This window comes from Ammodytes marinus (genome assembly GCF_949987685.1).
Source record: "Ammodytes marinus genome assembly, chromosome: 8".
Lineage (NCBI taxonomy): Eukaryota > Metazoa > Chordata > Actinopteri > Uranoscopiformes > Ammodytidae > Ammodytes > Ammodytes marinus.
In genome coordinates, this window is record NC_137212.1 from 14,366,837 (window position 1) to 14,386,510 (window position 19,674).

The 19,674-nt window shown below is 39.0% G+C and overlaps 3 protein-coding genes across 3 annotated transcripts; 2 read left to right on the top strand and 1 right to left on the bottom strand.

Moving 5' to 3' along the window:
- Positions 1-5,412: 5,412 nt before the first annotated feature.
- Positions 5,413-7,630, bottom strand: dynlt2b (dynein light chain Tctex-type 2B). Its single transcript, XM_080033066.1, has 5 exons — positions 7,483-7,630; positions 6,940-7,073; positions 6,338-6,407; positions 5,857-5,920; positions 5,413-5,771 (listed from the first exon to the last, which is right to left on the bottom strand). The coding sequence occupies exons 1-5, from the start codon at positions 7,527-7,529 to the stop codon at positions 5,724-5,726; spliced, it is 363 nt and encodes a 120-aa protein (XP_079889192.1). The 5' UTR covers positions 7,530-7,630; the 3' UTR covers positions 5,413-5,723.
- A 1,842-nt stretch (positions 7,631-9,472) lies between these two features.
- On the top strand, positions 9,473-11,278 carry LOC307254014 (receptor-transporting protein 3-like; the record flags this gene model as incomplete). Its single annotated transcript, XM_080032234.1, has 2 exons — positions 9,473-9,621; positions 10,700-11,278. The coding sequence occupies 2 exons, from the start codon at positions 9,473-9,475 to the stop codon at positions 11,028-11,030; spliced, it is 480 nt and encodes a 159-aa protein (XP_079888360.1). The 3' UTR covers positions 11,031-11,278.
- Positions 11,279-12,460: 1,182 nt separating this feature from the next.
- On the top strand, positions 12,461-16,301 carry LOC307254015 (5-hydroxytryptamine receptor 3A-like; the record flags this gene model as incomplete). Its single annotated transcript, XM_080032235.1, has 10 exons — positions 12,461-12,487; positions 12,671-12,725; positions 12,940-13,103; positions 13,411-13,455; positions 13,631-13,737; positions 13,864-14,033; positions 14,233-14,396; positions 14,964-15,174; positions 15,728-15,910; positions 16,012-16,301. The coding sequence occupies 10 exons, from the start codon at positions 12,461-12,463 to the stop codon at positions 16,299-16,301; spliced, it is 1,416 nt and encodes a 471-aa protein (XP_079888361.1).
- Between the last annotated feature and the right edge of the window lie 3,373 nt (positions 16,302-19,674).

The window sequence follows — 19,674 nt, forward strand, 5'->3', positions numbered from 1 at the left end:
GCTCAGCTTCCCCTCAATCCATATTAAATTAAACAACATTTGTGGGGACGACATATGTTAGCCACTTATAATACGCATGGGGAAGATCAAAGGAAAATCCTAATCTTCTCTAAACTTTAATTCACCTTGCATAATTTACTTGTGCATTTCATCTAAATGCTTAAGCGCTCTCCTTCACCAGTGCTCATCATTCTGTCTTTATATTCTCAGAAATGCATTTTTCAAAGGTAGCTTTTTCTCTTGGACTAAAAAACTGCGTAAAAAGAAGTAATTCTCAACCATCAAAGATCAGTCATCGCTGTTTTCAAAGACTCTTTTTTTATGTTTAATAATGTTTAACAATACAATCATTTTATTTAATGATGTTCAATAAAGAAGATATTTCCTTATGTATGGTGAATGCTCAATGCTCGTCTTGAAAATACGCTCAATTTATTGCTTTAATTAGCTAAATTCAATGGAATAGTTTGACATTTTGGGAAATATTACACAAGAAGATAGATACCCTTCTAATGTCCACATAATGTAAGGCAATAGCCAGCAGCCAGTTATCTTAGCTTGGCACAGAGGTTGGAAATAAAGAAAAACTGCTAGCGTTGCAATGTCTATACTGCAGGTTTAACATAATTAGTACAGCGTGTTTATCAGACATTTCTCTCTGAAATGCATTTAAAATGTTGGAAGGGAAACACTATGCCATACATGACTTGAGCAGAACCAGATGAAGCAAGTAACCACCAAGTAGTTTAATAAACATCTATTGATTGATCAATTACTGACTTGTGTCGAAGTAGGATGTACCCACAGATTGCCCCTCTTGATCCACAGCCATCTAGAGGCCTCCTCAGCTGCCTCTGTGGGGGTCTTGATGGCATTTCTCTGGCGTGCACCTGTGATTCCAAGCAGGCTGTATGCTTTGCAGAGAGATCGCGCTGTGAAGCCTCCACAGCCAACTCAACTTCTACTGTCACACAAGGGGCACGCCACCCCTGTCTAAGACACTCCTCCACTAAGTTGGCGTACAAATAACAGCCTGTGATCATCTCATAGCCATCTCTCCCCAGTGTCTGAGATGAAGATTGGAAAATAAGTCCTCATAAATGCAGAGACACAACACTCAACTGAGTCCATCAATATATTAAGAATGCAGACACACAGCCTTCACTTAGATCCATCTGGAAGAGCACACACAAAATCTTAACTCGAATGAAATGATGTGGTAACGTAGGGAAAATACTAATGCACATTTTCATTTGAAAGCAAGATTGACAATATAAATGTCCTTATTCTAAGATTTCACTGTCAACAGAAATCTAAATGAAATATGAACTCTGACGGCATGGTGAGAGACAGAGACGAGAGAAGCAAGAGAAAAGACAGACTGAAGCTAAGGCGGCAGAATCATGTCTGGTGGGGTCACAAAACGTGTAAGAACTCTTTGAACCATGGAATGATTCAATTTGCCCTCTCCAACTTGTGTCAACACTGTCTGTGAGTCGTGTCAAATTGATGACGAGCAAGCAACTCAATCCACCTCAACAAATGTTTTCCTTCTGCTTCTTTACGGACAGTCTTCAATAAATGTAGAAACATAAAAAATTAAACAAAAAATTTGTTGGCATTTTTAAGTTCAGCCAGTTATCTTAGCTTGGCACAGAGGTTGGAAAAAAGGAAAAACGGCTAGCGTTGCAATGTCTATACTGCAGGTTTAACATCATTAGTACAGCGTGTTTATCAGACATTTCTCTCTGAAATGCATTTAAAATGTTGGAAGGGAAACACTATGCCATACATGACTTGAGCAGAACCAGATGTAGCAAGTAACCACCAAGTAGCTTAATATACATCTATTGATTGATCAATTACCGACTTGTGTCGAAGTAGGATGTACCCACAGATTGCCCCTCTTGATCCACAGCCATCTAGAGGCCTCCTCAGCTGCCTCTGTGGGGGTCTTGATGGCATTTCTCTGGCGTGCACCTGTGATTCCAAGCAGGCTGTATGCTTTGCAGAGAGATCGCGCTGTGAAGCCTCCACAGCCAACTTCTATTGTCACACACCGGGCACGCCCCCCCTGTCTGTGACACTCCTCCACTAAGTTGGCGTACAAATACAGTAACAGCTTGTGATCATCTCATAGCCACCTCTCCCCAGAGTCTGAGATGAAGATTGGAAAATAAGTCCTCATAAATGCAGAGACACGACACTCAACTGAGTCCATCAAAATATTAAGAATGCAGACACACAGCCTTCACTTAGATCCATCTGGAAGAGCACACAAAAAATCTTAACTCGAATGAAATTATGTGGTAACGTAGGGAAAATACTAATGCACGTTTTCATTTGAAAGCAAGATTGACAATATAAATGTCCTTATTCTAAGATTTCACTGTCAACAGAAATCTAAATGAAATATGAACTCTGACGGCATGGTGAGAGACAGAGACGAGAGAAGCAAGAGAAAAGACAGACTGAAGCTAAGGCGGCAGAATCATGTCTGGTGGGGTCACAAAACGGTAAAGAACTCTTTGAACCATGAAATGATTCAATTTGCCCTCTCCAACTTGTGTCAACACTGTCCGTCTGTCATGACAAATTGATGACGAGCAAGCAACTCAATCCACCTCGACAAATGTTTTCCTTCTGCTTCTTTACGGACAGTCTTCAATACATGTAGAAACATAAAAGATTAAACAAAAAATAAGTTGGCATTTTTAAGTTCAGTCCGGATATGAATGAGCTTCAAACTATTTTTCAATATTGTAGATTTTTTGGAAAGCACGACCACATCAGATGGATCAGGAATTATAACTAATTTCTCGTGGTGGCACTGGCAGGTGATAATTTTGCTTCTGTGCATTTTGGACACCAAATATGCACCAACAGTTGTGTTTTTTTAACGATGTTCAATAAAGAAGATATTTTCCTGACTTTCCTTTTGTATGGTGAATTCTCAATGCTCGTCTTGAAAATACGCTCAATTTATTGCTTTAATTAGCTAAATTCAAAAGAATAGTTTGACATTTTGGGCAATCAGCATTCTGGAGGAGTATTACACAAGAAGATAGATACCCTTCTAATGTCCACATAATGTAAGGCAATAGCCAGCAGCCAGTTATCTTTCATTATATGTCCATGGCCAGAGCCCTATGTATGGGGCTCTGGGGGCGGCCATAACCGGATGACGACAGTGCTGTGCATGTGCCGTCGAAGCCGTGCTAGTAAACAACAAAGACGAATGCAGATACTTTGTTTGAGTTTGAAACGGCTTTGGCCTCGACATCTAACGATTTGGAAGACGGCACTCAAATCTCTCATTAGCAAGAAAGAAGAATTTCCTGTTTTGCAGACCGACCACGGCAAAAATGTAATCTAACAGTTAGCCCGCTGTGCTGGGTTTAATATGTCACCTTGTTCATTGCTCTGATTGGTCGTAGTGCTATCCAATTGCTTGCCCATACCCTTGAGTTGGAAGGTATATTGATCGTGGCCAGACCCTATATCTTTCTAGATGTGGGTCTGGATTTCCAGGCTAACTCAGCTTTACATTTGAGGGATTTCTTTATTTAGAGGGGACAGCGCACATTGATAAACATGAGCACAAAAGTTCAACATGTAAATGTGCCAGATTATTAAATTAGCCATGCAGGCTAATTTTCACCTGTAGTCCCTGTAGGTAGATAGCTTAAAAGAAAAATACAAAAATACAACACATAAACACATGAACAAAATGACACAAGCACAGATAAGTAAAATGATACAATAATTTTTCCAACACATAACAGGTTGGTGATGTGTTAAAAATATGAAACAAGTAGCATACAGACAGATAAAAGTGCATGAACATATGGCACGATTAAAACAAATAAGCATTTAAAGAAAGACAAAAAGCACAGACAAGGAGCATACAAGTGGTGGCATGAATGCAGACGAAAACACATAAGCACAAACAAGTGCATACAAACAAGGAGCATAAACTCAGACACAAACACAATTAGTAAACACAAAGACAAACATTCCTATATTGCACATAGAACGAGAGGCAATCTCAGGCTACAGTTTTCTTTTCAGTTTTATGAATGATCGTAGGGCATAAGACCGATTTCTAAATAATAAGTGAAGCCGTGTATTTTTCAATCATAGTTCTGGTTGCTGAAACACATACAAAAAATAAAGAAAGTATTTCCATGAAAAGCCTGATTTGAGATGTGTCAAAACAGCAGAAGCTTCAATGAGCAAAGAAGATGCCTAAGTAAGCGACACTAAATTATTCATATAAATATTAAATTAACTATATATATTTTTTTAATAACAGCTTCATGCCCCTTCTATCACTCTTATTGAATTACTTACAGCCATGTCACACACAGCTTATTGAACAATAACATTAACAGCTCTGGGAAAAGTTGAGAATGGAAAGCTTTGTATAGGTGTTTGTCTACTTGCTATAGTTCATCTTATTTAGAAGAGATCATACCTGAAGCCCCTAAAGAAAAGATATTTGTCAAAGTAGTCAAAATTAAAAATTAATGAAACTCTGAAGTGGAAGAAAACAAACACAAGTCTGCACTATTATTTTTTTTTTGAAGAAGAAGCAGTTTTCACATTTGAAATAAAATTACATTTTACGTATAATGCTAGCTGATAATACTTTATAGAAATTAAGATTGATCAGGACGGTGTGTAATGTCTGATTTGGAGAAATAACTGTGATCCAATGGGATTTTCCAGCAGTTGATAATATTAAGCTATACGTATGTGTTACTGACTATGACTGATTATTATACACAAATGAAAAAAGATCAGTAGTTTTGTATCAATACAATCATTGTGATGTATTTGAGCTTCTGGAAGTTATTTCCGATCTCTGCTGTACTTTGCACCCAGAAACATAAGGACAGAACCTACGTTGGCACGTATACTGTCTATCAGAGCATGAGTCATTTGACTAATTGCTTCGGCTGGAGCTTGATCACCTCAACTGCTCACTTCTGTCTCAATTACCTTTATAAATAGTCTGAAAAACATCTCGGTTTCCAACTGGGGTTGTTTGGTCGAATAAATTAAAGAGAGCCAAGAGTAATTACAAAAACTCAAGAATATCTGATAATGATCTCCTGTCTAATTGAAGACAGACATCACAATTTCACTTACAAATTATAGGGAAGGAGAGTTGCCAAAACGGTCACTTTTGGACTAAATTACCTTTTTCAGGCGGATAACTGGCAAGAGCAAAAGGGAAAGTGTGTTGTGTGAAAATAAAATGTAGGTTTATAGCCTTTGAGGAGTCATACATCTTAAATGAAATGAGCAAAAGCAGGCAAACACTGCTTAATGAGGCAAACATACCCTAAACAAACTTGTATAGTCCTTATATGTAATGGAATAAATGTTCCAAAATGTAACACATGATACTAGTCAAAATATATTTATTTTATTAGCCATGAAAGAGACATCAGTCTTTAATAATCATCTTGCCAAGTCAGTGTCAGTCCTGGTGAAATCCTTCATTTCAAAATGACTGCAGTATCAGGGCGGATATTCCGCACTTCTACACAGGATGTCATCTGTGTCGATATCAGAATGAAGCAATTACAAGCAGATTTACTTCAGATCTACACACTGTGGATCTAAAATACTAAAGGTGAGCAATCTCATTTGGATGTTCACCTTCCATCTTTTTTCCCATCTGAACGAAATCCCTTTCATTCATCCTCTTGTCTTCAGTAGTAATAGCTTCCGAAAACAGCCACCAAACAGAACAGGTTGTCCTATAGAAGGAAAACAAAGTAAAATAAAATGTAAAGTGTCTTTAAAGGTCTGCATCATCAAAGTTAACAGAATTAAGGCACCTACGTTCATGTAAACATCTTCTGCATAGTTGTCTGTGTCTGCATCCCACAAACATCTTGAAGACATCCTGGTAAAACACAAGAGAAGACAAGCCAAGTGTCACAGAGGACATGGATTCATTTTGAAGGGCTGAAACAAAACCTGATGTAATGTAAAGGATAAGCTCTTTAACAAACAGATGTTTTATTGTTATCTGTAATTGATTAATGAATATAATTAAAGTTGGTGTTGACATTAAGTCAGAGTGGAAGTTTTAACTCTGTCCAGCCCCACAGAATATTAGAAGCACCTTCCAATACAAAGCAGTGTAAGTCCATTCTTATCTGCATGCATCCTCTAAGTTTTTGTGTCTATCACTGAAGATTATTTAAACATATCCAACAGTGCAACACAGTCTGCTTTCCCCAAACAAAAGTATCTATAGGGTAACTTTTAACAAATGATAAAAAAAAAATTGTAATAACAGTACATGGCAATCACTCACTTCACTCCTTGTCCTCGTTGTTCTCCAATGACCACTTGTACGACCAGCTTATATCTGTCAAACCCTGCATCTGTTCAGGAAAATAAATTAGCTGTTAAAGCATACACCGGTAATTGTGCAAACATTGCACATGGACAATATGGGGGTGGGTGCTGTGCTAATTTAACTGTGTAGAAAAAGTGTAAGTGCTTGTTTTAAAATAAAGATATTTTCTCTTGACTATATTAGTAATAAAACCAATGTATCTACCTGTACTTGTACGCCATTTTATTCAGCTAATAAATATTGAAACTTTTTTTTGTAATATTTATCATATTATCATATTATTATTATTTACAATGCCTACATTTTTTTTCTGCAGATTGAAGGAACATTTTGTCTGCTGCGTATCAAGCCAACATCAGGCTAAGTTCTGTGGCTAATATTTCACCAGTGTTCTGAATATTTAATCAGACTGTGAAGTAACACAACCAAGTAGCCTGACACCAATTTTCCTTTCCCCTCGATGCAATTCAAATGGGTATTCTCACAACCATGACTACAACACTGTGTTTCTATTAAGGGAGCACAACAGAGGGATACAGCTGAGCTCACTCACTCACTCTTCACTTTGTCCTTAATGCATTCTGCCAGTGAACGGGAAAGCTCTGGGACTTCGTCTGAGTCGTACCGCATCCCAGACAGTCGCTCCCTTACAATTTCACGAATGCACTCCTTCACAATGGCTGGCTTAAACCTGGGAGATTCATCGGTGAGCATAAGGCAGGGGGGTTAACTTCAATCAGCTTCAATATGTCAGACGCCAGCAATAATCAGCCTCTCTATTAAGAAATAATAATAATTGTATACTGTAACCTGCCTATCTAATTATACATGTCTATTCTGATTTGAGAAGTGCGTTGTATTGAACTGAACTTCTATGTTAACTGATGTATTGATGCTCGTTTAAAAACGTAACCACATGTATAAGACTAAACCCAGGTAATGGATAAAGTAAAATAAAAAAGCTGTACAAATGCAGTTAAACTAGAAGGCACTAACAGTGGCCAATTTAGCTATAAAAACATATCGCTAGCGATGAATACGCTGAGTGAACACAAACTTCTCCTACTAGTAATGCTATTTATCCACTTTGACCAACTCACTTGTGTTGGTGATTGGGTCGTATGAGGTAGGTGTCTGTCCCCTCCATCGCATGTAAAAAAGAAAACGCTAGCTATAACAAGAGAGAGGACATAAAGTTATAGAGACATAAAGAAACAGACGGCTGCTAACAAGCTAATCTTTGTGGAGTACGTTGTATCCGTTACCATAGCGACTTATTTTCCTAGTTTCCTGTTTCAAAATAAGAGTCTGCCAAATGTGTTTTTACAATAGATTATGCTTTTTTTTTTACCATAGCTATGCTTTTTACCTTTACTGTGATTATGTTCAATCGTGGTAAAATGTCCCTGACTAATGAATTTGGGGTCAGATATAAACTCATAGCCTATGTATAGGCTACTCATGCTTTATTGTGTGTTATCACTTATCTGTAAACATTCTTTAGCCTATTATGTATCCTCTTTATCCCTTTTTCCAATGGTGATTGTATTAAACTTTATTGTTTTGAAATAGTAATCCATGTTACTTTTTCATATCATTTTATATCGTCAGACAATAGTATAGGCTATAGCCTATACAACTGAGCCATATCTTGACAAGTGAAACAATGTCCGTCAGCCATTGAAGACCAGGATATGCGGGTGGAAGTTACATTAAAAAAGAGTAAGTAGAACTTGATTTAGGATTATTTTGGCATACAGAGAAAATAGATAAAATGGAAGATTCTCTGCACACAAGTAGGTCTACACACATTGACTTTGATGTCTTCTACAACCACAGTCACATGGAGCAAGTGGGGGTCAATGGCTTTTCTAAAGGGTGCCTAGGTTCCTCCTATATGTCTCCCAAATATTTACTCATAGGCTAGAAGGTAACCTTTTACCTCAACCAAATCGCTTCTGCCTCTACTCATCATGTCTCCCCTTACAAGTGATGTGGGAGAGGTCACCTCCATTCTATTTTCTTTCACACTTATCTTTCTGCGACAAGCAAAGACTTGGTTATCATATTGTCTTCTAAAAGGTCACTATCACCTCCATCATTTCTTCCATTTCACCCCCTTCACAAATCTGGATTGCTATTTGTCACACATGGTATCCAAGGACAAGCCATTAAAGCAGAAGGCTATTCACTGCCATTTTCACAATAGTATCTGAACTTCTCTGCTTCCAGGGCCTCTTCAACTCCAGCCAAATGCGAATATATCTCCTCCAGCTTCACTTACCTGAGAAAATGGTTATAAAAATGGACCATAACACTACTTTCTGGCTTTCTCGCAGGCTCCAGCTCTAATAGCAGCAGTAATAGAGCTCTTCCTGGTACATTGTCATGTTGCAAAACAATCCCATGTTTACTTGCTTTGTCCAAGATAGGAAGTTTGGAAATCACACATAATAAAAAGTAAAAGCAAAGCCTTTTCCACACTCCGCAAATTAAAATCAAATGCATTTGCTTTATTCAATGCAATTTTCTATTTTTTATCAATCCAACTTGAGCAATCTACATAATAACAAGGTTTTCCCTTATTTCCAACCTCAACAGTACCTAAATGCAGTGCCAAATTACACCAGCTAGACAAGCATGTTCATGTCAGATCATTTGAGGCTTGAAATTGTTTAGACTCACTCCATTTTGTGTTATCTTGAGGCCTTAAATGGGATTAAAATGACAAATAACAGTAATTGAATTACTCTCTCACCCATCATTAAACCTGCAAATGCACTTTAACTACACAAACACTCACAAATCAGTTACATGTTCATGAATTCCCATTTCTTAAATTCCATGTATAAAAAGGCTAGTTGTCAATTAGACAATCAGGTGACTTATGTTGAGCATCTGGTGAAACCAACTTCTCATTCTCTATCCCATTCATAGTACACAATTAGAACTGAAACTTAAGGAAACCAGTTTTCTTATTTTAGGTTTCATTTTCTCAAGACTTGATGAGTCATTCTGGCAATTGATCAGCTGCCAGAGCTCTTAGCTCTTGACTCTTCTTCAGTCAACAGCACCACTGGCACTGGCAGGATGGCACATGCAGAGTGGGCACGTATATTCCAGATAACAGCACAGGATCTTAAAGAGAGTGACTCCTGGCTCCTGCACTTTGATGACAATATTGTGCCTGACAGCCCCAACCCAGGCTGGAAGCAGTACATCAGAAACACATGTGCAAGGTCAGTTTGCTGGACTACTGGTCATTTTTTGTTTCAACAGTAATCTATATGTAAGGTTAATACATGTTGATAGTATATTGGAGTCAGTGAGTTTTTTAAAGTGCATGTACAGTATATATGTATATATATGTACCATGTTTTACTTAAATTGCTTCGACAAAATTGTTCACATATACTAGGTTCAAGGTTCAAGGTTCACACGACAAATAAGACATCAGAACACAATAACACAACAATATATACACAAGTATATACACAAGCCTGAGGAGACACAAAGTGCATTAAAATAAAGTGCCAGGAAATAAAAATAAAAATAAGTAAAAATAAAAGTCATCAACAACCCAAGATATAAAAAATTTAAATAAATAAAAATAAAAGTCATCAGCGACACTAACGCGTATACAGGTAAACACTTGTTTGTTGCGGGGTTAAGGTAAAATAAGGGTCAGGTTAGGGTTAAGGGAATGGTTGTAAATTAATAATGAGGTGTCCATTTTGGCCAAAGCCGGGGTATTCTATTTATATAAAGATATATTTATAGAATAAATAATCTCATTGGTATCCTTTAACCTTAGTTGATGGGGCCAAAGGACTAGAGATATTAGACAAACATTCTAGTTTCATTATAGCCAAAGGACTAGAGATATTAGACAAACATTCTAGTTTCATTATGTGCCACATGATCAATGACGCCCATAGATTTCAACGTTTGACAGTTTTGAATGTGATAGGTACATTCTTGAGATTAAGATTGAGGTCATAATTGAGAACCTGGCACTACAGAGACACACTAATAATACAATAACAAGTCTTGAAATCCTGCCATAACTTCTTCAAGACACCAGGTGTCACTGTGCTGCTGAGTTTGAAGGCAATATAGTCTGAAGCTTCATATCGTCTTTCAGCATTAATTGGCTCATTATATTTCCAATTACTTTTTTGCACTAGCTGCAGATCAACAAGAAGTCTGTCTCTACAGTTAAAACTTTTGTGTTCTTTGGATAGCCTTGGATGGATGACATTCTGTAAAAAGGGGCAGTTCAGACTTAATTTAACTTGAGTCTTCTGTAACTTTCAGTTTTAGATGCAGCCAGTGTAGAAGAAGCTGGCCTTCCAACCGGGTGATGGTAGTCTTCCACATGAACCTGACATCCGGGCAGGGCACTATCAAGGCGAGGCGCCTCCGCCAGAATTGCAAGAGATGCACCGAAGCTCCAATGGAGGAGCCCAACATCTCATCTGAGAACATCCACATCCTTCTGGAGAATCTGGTGGAGAAGATAAGGATAAAGTGCTACCATGAAGACCTGGGTCAACAGAACAAGCCTTTTAAAAGCGTTGATGTCAAAAGTCCCCATGAGCCTACTCATTGTGAGGGCTGTTTGAAAGGCATCTGTACAAGGAGTTGAGCTAATTTTGCTTTTAAGTCAGCATTTAAAAAATATATATATAAAATAATATATATAATCTAAATATTTATCTTACAGTTAGAGTGTAATTGTCGTTTTATGACAAAGTTCCTTTTAGCAAAGCATCAATTGTAAGACGTTCTTCCTGTCATTCTGTTTCATTACATTCTACTGCTTCTGTCATCTTTATAAAATATATAAGTTCATGTTTTGTTCATGTTCAAGTTTCCCTATCAGAAGGCTATATTATGAATCTGTCTTAAAATAATTCAACAAGTTTCCCAAGGGGAATGCTATGTTATGGATAAATAAAGCTCATACAAGAAAAACAAAATTTTATTTTCTGATTTATTTAGTGTTCAATGTGTATATATGGCATTAAATGAGACAATGGAGGCTTGTCAATGGATTTTGACACTGAAAGTATACAGGATTCACTAAGGTAACTTATCTGTAAACAGCAGAATAATTCATATTAGAATGTAATGTTTCAACATGTTCAGGTGATAATTTTAGAAAATGGGATGATGTACACAGTTTTTTTGTGTACGAGACAGTGTTAAGTTGTGACTCACAAAAGAGCAAGAACTGCAAAGTCATAACGGTTGGCAATATCAGAGGGTGGAACAGACAAGGATAAGATAGCCAACACTGCTTAATGCTTCATAAATAGATTATTCAAAGCAAAAGGTCAAGGCTGGTTCCTCTATGTGACTGAAAAGAACCCTACTAAAATGAATGTTTGATAGCCAGCAGTGTCCTTCCTAATAGTCACAAATTCAATGTGAGGCTTAAATGGGCTGATTCTGTTTCATTGAAGTAAACTTTAAGTTCCTCAGAGTAGGCCTACCACGTTGTGACATTTTGTTTAGCACGAGCAGAAAAGGTTGGTGTGTAGGGGTTTGGGGGTGACACAGGAGGACATATGTTTCTCTAAGGCCATCCACTGTTTATTTGCATCTGACCAGCGGGTGTGACTCTCATGCCAGTGGTGGTCAGTCTTCGCCATCTGCAACTCACGCACTGCGGTACATGAGAGCCGCTGTGGTTCATCTTTGCTTTGTATGAAACCACTTGCAGGGAAAGTAGCTGCCTACCAATGTCTTCCATTTTCCGCATCATTTGCCTGGGGTTTGTCCACATCACGCTTGGCTTACAGAGACACTATGTATATCTTGGCCACTATAGGGATCAATTTAGTCTTGCAAGGTAGCCAGGTGAGTTGTGGTTATGCCTTTTCGTGCCTGGCAATGGGTGAGCCCAGAAGTCTAGTTATATGACTCTTCTGTTAAAACCATTGGCAATTAAAAGCAAATGTTCCCATACGGCAGTGGGATTATTATTTTTTGCCTGATCTGCAGACGTGTCATCCTGAAGAATCGGTTTTCGTCTGACAACTGAAGGAAAATAAAGATTTAACTTCCGACATGATGACTTCAAAGGATACTACACAGAAGGTAAAGTATCTTCTCCTGGTGCTTATTCTGCATTATTTCTGAGGCTCAATACAGCATATGGTAACTGTAATCAATTATGTTTCGTAACTAATCAATCCCTCAACCTTAGTGTTTCCAACGTTTTCTTTCTTCTTTTTTTTTCTTCAATTGAAACAATTGTTATTGTGTTTTTTTTTACTCTAGCGTCTCCCTCCTTCAGTCAGACTCACTCTGGTCATGTTTCTCATACTCATTCCGGGTAAGTTTTTTGATAAGTACTACATTGAGTATCAGGCATGATGATGTACTTTGAAATATGTTCTCAAAAATCATAACCAAAGAACCATCAGCAACAAACAGTGGCAACAGTGCAAGAGAATGTACACTAAACTGAGATAAAAGGTCAGCTGTTTTGTTCAAATCACATGCATGTTTGAGACTGTACTTTTTGATTTTCTGAATCCTCTTGTCAGGTCTTTGTAGTGCCATAGAGGTGAACTGCTCTCAACCAAACCAACCTGCCCTGCTCAAAGCTCTGACTCCAGTCTTTAACCTAAGCTCCATACGGCCCGTCATGAACCTGACAACCCCCACCAATGTCACCACATATTTCACCATGTATGGGATACTAGGAGTGGTATGTTCAACTCTCTGAGCTTGTATGTGCATTGTACCATTGATCATTTAGCATGAACATCTTTCACAATATGATGTAATTTCTATATCAGGAGGAAAACTGTATAATGTATTATCATATACAGTATATTATATTGATACAATTAATGAGTCACCACTGTTTATCATTCAAATCTAACCTTAATTACCTTTATTCTCCATGTTACTGTGCTCCACTGTCTGAGACTTACCTAAAAAGCATATTGTAACCAAAACACACATAGTAACAGTCATTATTTTTGCCTTAAGTAGATCTTTCTGTGTTCCAGGATGAAAAGACTCAAATCTTGAAGACTTTCCTTTGGCTAAGTTATGTAAGTACTGCAGTCCTCCGTCTTCATTTTAGAGGGTCATTTCAGGATAATTGTGGGATGGTTGATTTGTGTCTGAAGTACTGTGATCATTACTTCAAAAAAGCAAAAAAAAAAAAAAAAAAGCAGACCATTTGCATGCATGCTCTGTGCACTGATGGCAGTTATTTTGTTTAAGTGGTGGATGAACGAGTTTGTTACTTGGGACCCAATCCATTGCGGCACCGACACGATTTCTCTTCCCAGAGACAAGTTTTGGGTGCCAGATATTGTGATCAATGAATTGTAAGTTCCAGGATTTTTTTTGCTCATACAAAATTACAATCAACTGGGTCTGTTCAGCATTTTTATACATGTCATCGATCATTTGACATTTCACTCATAACTCCTCTGCTTGCTCCTGTCTTGCAGTATGGATGAAAACACAGCTCCTGAGGTTCCGTATGTGTACCTGTATAGTGATGGCAGGGTGCACGATTCTCATCCAGTCAAAGTTGTCAGCTCCTGCAACCTTGATATCTACACCTTCCCCTTTGACATACAGAACTGCACTATGACTTTCAACTCCTACATACACTTTGGTAAGGCATGTTCCTTTAAGACAAAAGTCTAAGAAAAACTTAACTGTTAATAGGCAGGCAGTAAACTTTGTAATCATGAGTAATGTCGGAGGAAGGAATATCTATTGCACATTAGGAAGTAACGAGCAAGTGACAAACAACAAATGAGCTCGTATTGGCCTTAACGATATAATAAGTTTCTCTATTCTTCTTTCCCCAGATACGGACATAAAGATTTTACTGGGAAGGTCTGGAGAAATGATTACAAATAGATCCAAGGCGGTTATGACCACCATGGGGGAGTGGGAGCTGCTGGATATCACCTCCGTCAAACACATTATAGAACTTCCTAATGGTCAAAACATAGATGAACTTATTTTTCATGTAGGTTGATGGTGAAGTCTGTAAATTTGAGTAAATGGACAGTTGGTGTGTGGCTAAGTGTATATTTGGGTTGAATGCAAGCTAACGTATGTTGTGCTGTTTCTTTATTCACTTTTATATTATTTATTTTTGAATATATCGTTCCAATCTTGATTTGTGCATCTACAGTACACAAACTCTATGTGGATCAAGTTGTGACTACACTATTCAACAGCATAACATTTTCAAAATGTTTTTAAAAAATGTGGCACTCACACACAGCTAATTTTTCTCATCCAAGGGCTATAACATGTTCCGCTGACTAAATGTTTTCCCACGTAACAAAAACATTGGTGGTTTGTCTAATCATTATTAAGTTCAAATACATGACGATATACTTTTTTCAAGCTAATTTAAATGTATTTAATGCAGACTTTCTGCATTCTGATCAGTACTGTTAGGTCATGTTGAATAAGTTATAAAAAAAGGACCTATAAATAACCAATACCTATAGCTTACACATAACAATAAACAACACTGCTTGATTTTACTGAAAGTCTTTTTTGTTTTTCTTCCTTCCTTCTGCAGGTCAGAGTGAGGCGCCGGGCCATGCTGTATGTGGTGAACCTCCTGCTCCCCAGCTGCTTCCTCATCACAGTGGACCTCTTCAGCTTCCTGCTGCCTCCCCAGAGCATAGACCGATCCTCCTTCAAGATGACCCTCATCCTGGGCTACACTGTCTTCCTGCTCATCATGAATGACCTGCTGCCTATCACTGGAAACACCATACCTCTCATAAGTCAGTGTTGTTCGGACACAGCGAAAGTTCTCTCTATTTATTTATTGAAATCTGTTACATCTCTAGCTTTCTTTTATGTGTTGTTGTTGTTTTATTCCACTGTTTTAGTAATAAGTATCAGGCATCATTTGACTGATAGCTCCCTTGTGGTCAAAAATGTGAAGAATGATGCAATGATGATTAACATTATCTCCTGATGCTTATATGCATGATAATGATTAATGAAGGAACAAAGTTAATGGAAAAGCCAATCTGCAATTTAGTGCTCTTACAGGGAAAGTGTTAGCTGTTTTTCCTTCCGATCATTTCAGCATGTATGAAAATCTGTATGTCTCTCAAGATCTTATACACATGGAAATGTGGTGCAAGTGTTAATATTGGCAGCCATCTTAATTCCCATGCCCTATTTAATGAACAAATTGTGTGCAAACTATGTTTGGATGGACAAGGTTTTAATTTGTGACCAGCATAGGTGGCCCTAGTAACCCATTCTGACATTGCGTTCTTGATTCTGGCCTTATCTCTCACACTCTCCCCTATCTTACTCTGCCAGATGTGTTCTTCGCTATCTGCCTGGCTCTGATGGTGGCCAGTCTAGTGGAGACCATCCTCATCACCAATCTGCTGTGTGGATCAGCAAACTCTCCCATCCCTCGCTGGATCCAAGTGTTTGTTCTGCAATTTCTGGGCTGTCTTGCTTGCCTGCCTCAGAAGACTAATCAACCAAAGGCTTCAGGTAAACATCTGATGAGAAATTTAAGAAAATAAGTCATAGTATCGGTTCATATCGGGGGATCGGTGATTGTTTATACACATTTATACTTTTTTTCTGTTTAGAACTAGACATTATACCTGTGGTAGCGCTGCAACAAGCAGATGAGGTCCCTCTAGAGGAGAGGGGTTCAGTCACGGAGGGCAAGGCCATTCAGGAGTTGAGGAGCCTGGGCAGGGACATCCAAGCCATCCGCAACAAGGTGGAGCAGCAGCTGAGCGGAAGCCAGAGCTCGGAGGAGTGGATGCAGGTGGGTTTCATCATAGACCGCCTGCTGTTTGGCCTCTACATCCTCTTCATATCAGTCAGCTTTATTACCATCATAGTTATCTGGGCAAAGGCATACAGTCAGTAGACAGCTGCTGTCTGTTTCAAGGGTCTCCATTTGTGTAGCTTGAGACTAAAACGTGTGTTGAATTTTGATAAAGCATGATAATGTTGTTCAGTATTTAGAAGATTTGTTTTGGATGGCAGACATTTACACATACTATAATGTTATTGTATTATTATGATAATGATGAATGGTCATATTATCACTGTTTGAAGTTTATATTACCCCTACTACATCAACTACATTTAGTTTGAAGCTTTGTATAACCATTGTATAAAAAATAAAATTACTTGAAAACATTTTTTGATTGACATTTATTTTAAACATAATCTACTACTACTTTAAATGATCTATTATGTACTATTTTCTGATCATGAGGTGTTACCAATAACCATTTAATTTTGTTTTAATTTTTCAGACAAAAAAAATCACATTACACAAACTGAATCTGAATATGACCAGTTTGAAAAATCAAACCATCAAACATTTGGGTAGTCACAAAAAGAGTGAAAAAAATTATTTCACACCAAAAAAACATCAAAAAAAGCTACACTTCATAGCATCCAATCACAAGATTTCAGTGCTCTGCGCTTCAAAGCTAGCCTGTAAATCCAGACCTGCCGCTAGGCGCTGGCAAATTAATATGGGTCTAGATTTCCAGGCTACGACAAAGCTGGAAGCCCATTGTAAAAATAATTGAGGGGCCTAGCCCAACATGTAGTACTTCTCCATACTTTCTGCAGAATTGTGTATCTTGTGTCAAATATATTTATCCACTTACAGTGTCATAATAAGCCAACTCTAAAGGGTTTTTCTAGACATGGAAAAAATATGATGTGTCCATTTGTTGTGCATTGAAATGAAAATAAATAATAATAAATAATAAAATGGCACAATGTGCAACATAACGTGGTAAGTAATAGAGTTGCAACAAGCACACAGGAGTATTCAGTGATTAGTTTAGTTTAGCTTCTTGCTGCCAGCAGAGGCAGGCTACATCTTCCCCTTAGCTACCGGGGTATGAGCTAAGCTAACCCGGATGAGCATGATGAACATATGCCCCTTACTTCAACAAAAATGCACACACAGTTAAAGGAAAGGTTTATGTTGCCTAGTATTGAGCTGGTGAGTGAGACAAATCGCTAAAAATTTAAAATGTTGAACTAATCCTTTAAGCCAAAATGTTCAAATATGCTTCAGCCACATTTAATTTAAGTCTTCCCATTAACGTTGGAAACCTTGAATGCTCACTTAATCAATCCCTTTAGGGTGCTAAGGTCCAATATGTAACATTTACCAAGTGCATAATTACCAGTAGATTGTTTCCTTTTGGCTTACCTGCATGTTTTATTGGCCTTTATATGTCCACTGTCCAATACATGCGTCAAACAATGGCATAAGTTAGCAACTAGCTGGTGAACATAAAGGGAGCATTAAGCTAAATATATTAGTGGGGATCAAAGCAGAGCTAAAATACAAATAACTATTAGACATTACAAGGTCCGAAGCATGACTGCAAATTAGTGCTAACTATTGCAGTGCACGTAGGAAGCAGGTAAACAAAGAAAGATATTAGACAGTACATTTGGCTGCTATCATTGATGGCTAATGTTACAGTGTTAAAGGTTATTATCAGTAAGTTACTTTGTAGAAGTTGGCTATAGAGTAGGGCAACATTCCTTAGTGTATTGTGTAAAGATAACCACAAACTAATTCCATCTGTTTTGTTAAGTGAAATTAAACACAAAATGTGTTAATTAATTAAGTGGTGAAGCCTAAAGAAGAGTCGAGCTGTACAGGTGTTACCTATACAATCTGATATTATAGTACCCTGCAAACTGCCATCCATACTGCACAATGCTGTCACTACTTCAGCCACAATTTAGTTTTTTGTCACTTGTCTGTTCCCATATTAACTCTCTTGTCATTTCAGACCCGGCCACTCCCCCCTGCTCTGCACTCCCTGCTGATTACTTCCACCTGGCCTAACCACACTCACCTGCTCCCCATCAGCTATTAGCCCCACAGTATATATACCGGTTCATTCCCTCAGTTCCCTGCCAGATTGTCTTTGTGTTACATTGCTCTCCAGCCAATTCTGAATTCCTGCCTGTTTACCTGCCTGCCTATTCGTGTTTTGACCCATCCTTTTTGGATCCTGGATTATCCCTTTGCCTGCCCCTCTTGGACTTGTTGCCTCGCTACCTGGTTTGATTCCTCATTAAACTTTGTTGCAATACCTGAACTGTTTGTTGTCGTGCTCTTGGGTTCTGGCCTGCCATTTTGGTACAATCCTGACAGTACAATCTGGCCAAAAGATGAACCCAGCCGACACAAAGGCTCTTAAGGAAGAAGTGGCAGCACAAGGTGCCGCCCTACACCAGCATTCGAGACAGTTCACCGCTATGGAAGTGGCTTTCCAGGAAGCTTCGGAACGCCACAATCAGCATTTTGAGGTTCTGAGCGGCCAGCTCCAGCAGCTCACGCTGGACAGCCAGACCCCAGTGGTTCAACCACCCACCAGCCCTCCTGTCCCTGCTGTCTCCCGGCCAGAGCCCCGCTTAAGTGCTCTAGAGCGCTTTTCTGGAGCTCCAGATACCTGTCGCTCCTTTCTGACTCTGTGCTCATTGACTTTTGAACTACAACCTCTCACATATCCCACGGAGAGGTCGAGAGTGGCTTTCATGATCACCCAGCTTACTGGGCGGGCCCGGAACTGGGGTGCCGCCGAGTGGGAGAAGCAGTCGGCTCTCTGTTCTTCTGTGGCTGCCTTCTCTGAGGGTCTTCGGAAGGTGTTTGATCATGCTACCCCTGGTCGAGAGGCTGCTCGGGGTCTGTTTAACCTGGCTCAGGGGAGCCGGAGAGTGACTGATTATTCCATCGAGTTCCGGACTATCGCTGCAGAGAGTGACTGGAACACTTCCTCCCTGGCTGACGCCTTTTACAATGGACTTTCTGATGCCATCAAGGACGAGCTGGCGGCCCGGGATCCTCCAGGGGATTTGGACGTTCTCATCGCCACCGCTATCCGCATCGATGGACGTATCCAGGAGAGGAGACGAGAGAAGGTACTGACCAGCACTTCCCGTAGCCTTCCACGTCTTCCAGTTTCACCTTCCACTTCAACGGGTTTTCCTACCGCTGCTGCCTCTAGTGACCCAGTTGAACCCATGCAGCTGGGCAGGACCAGGCTGTCAGCTGCTGAACGACAACGGCGCCAAAGGGAGAACTGTTGCATGTACTGTGGAGAGGGAGGCCATTACGTGTCATCCTGTCCAGTAAAAGACAGGGCTCACCAGGAATCCAGAGGGCGCTGGTGAGCCGCATCAAGAACTTTGAAGGTCCCTCTCGAGCACTACTTCATGCCCAGCTCAACTTTAATGGTCTGTCCCATACT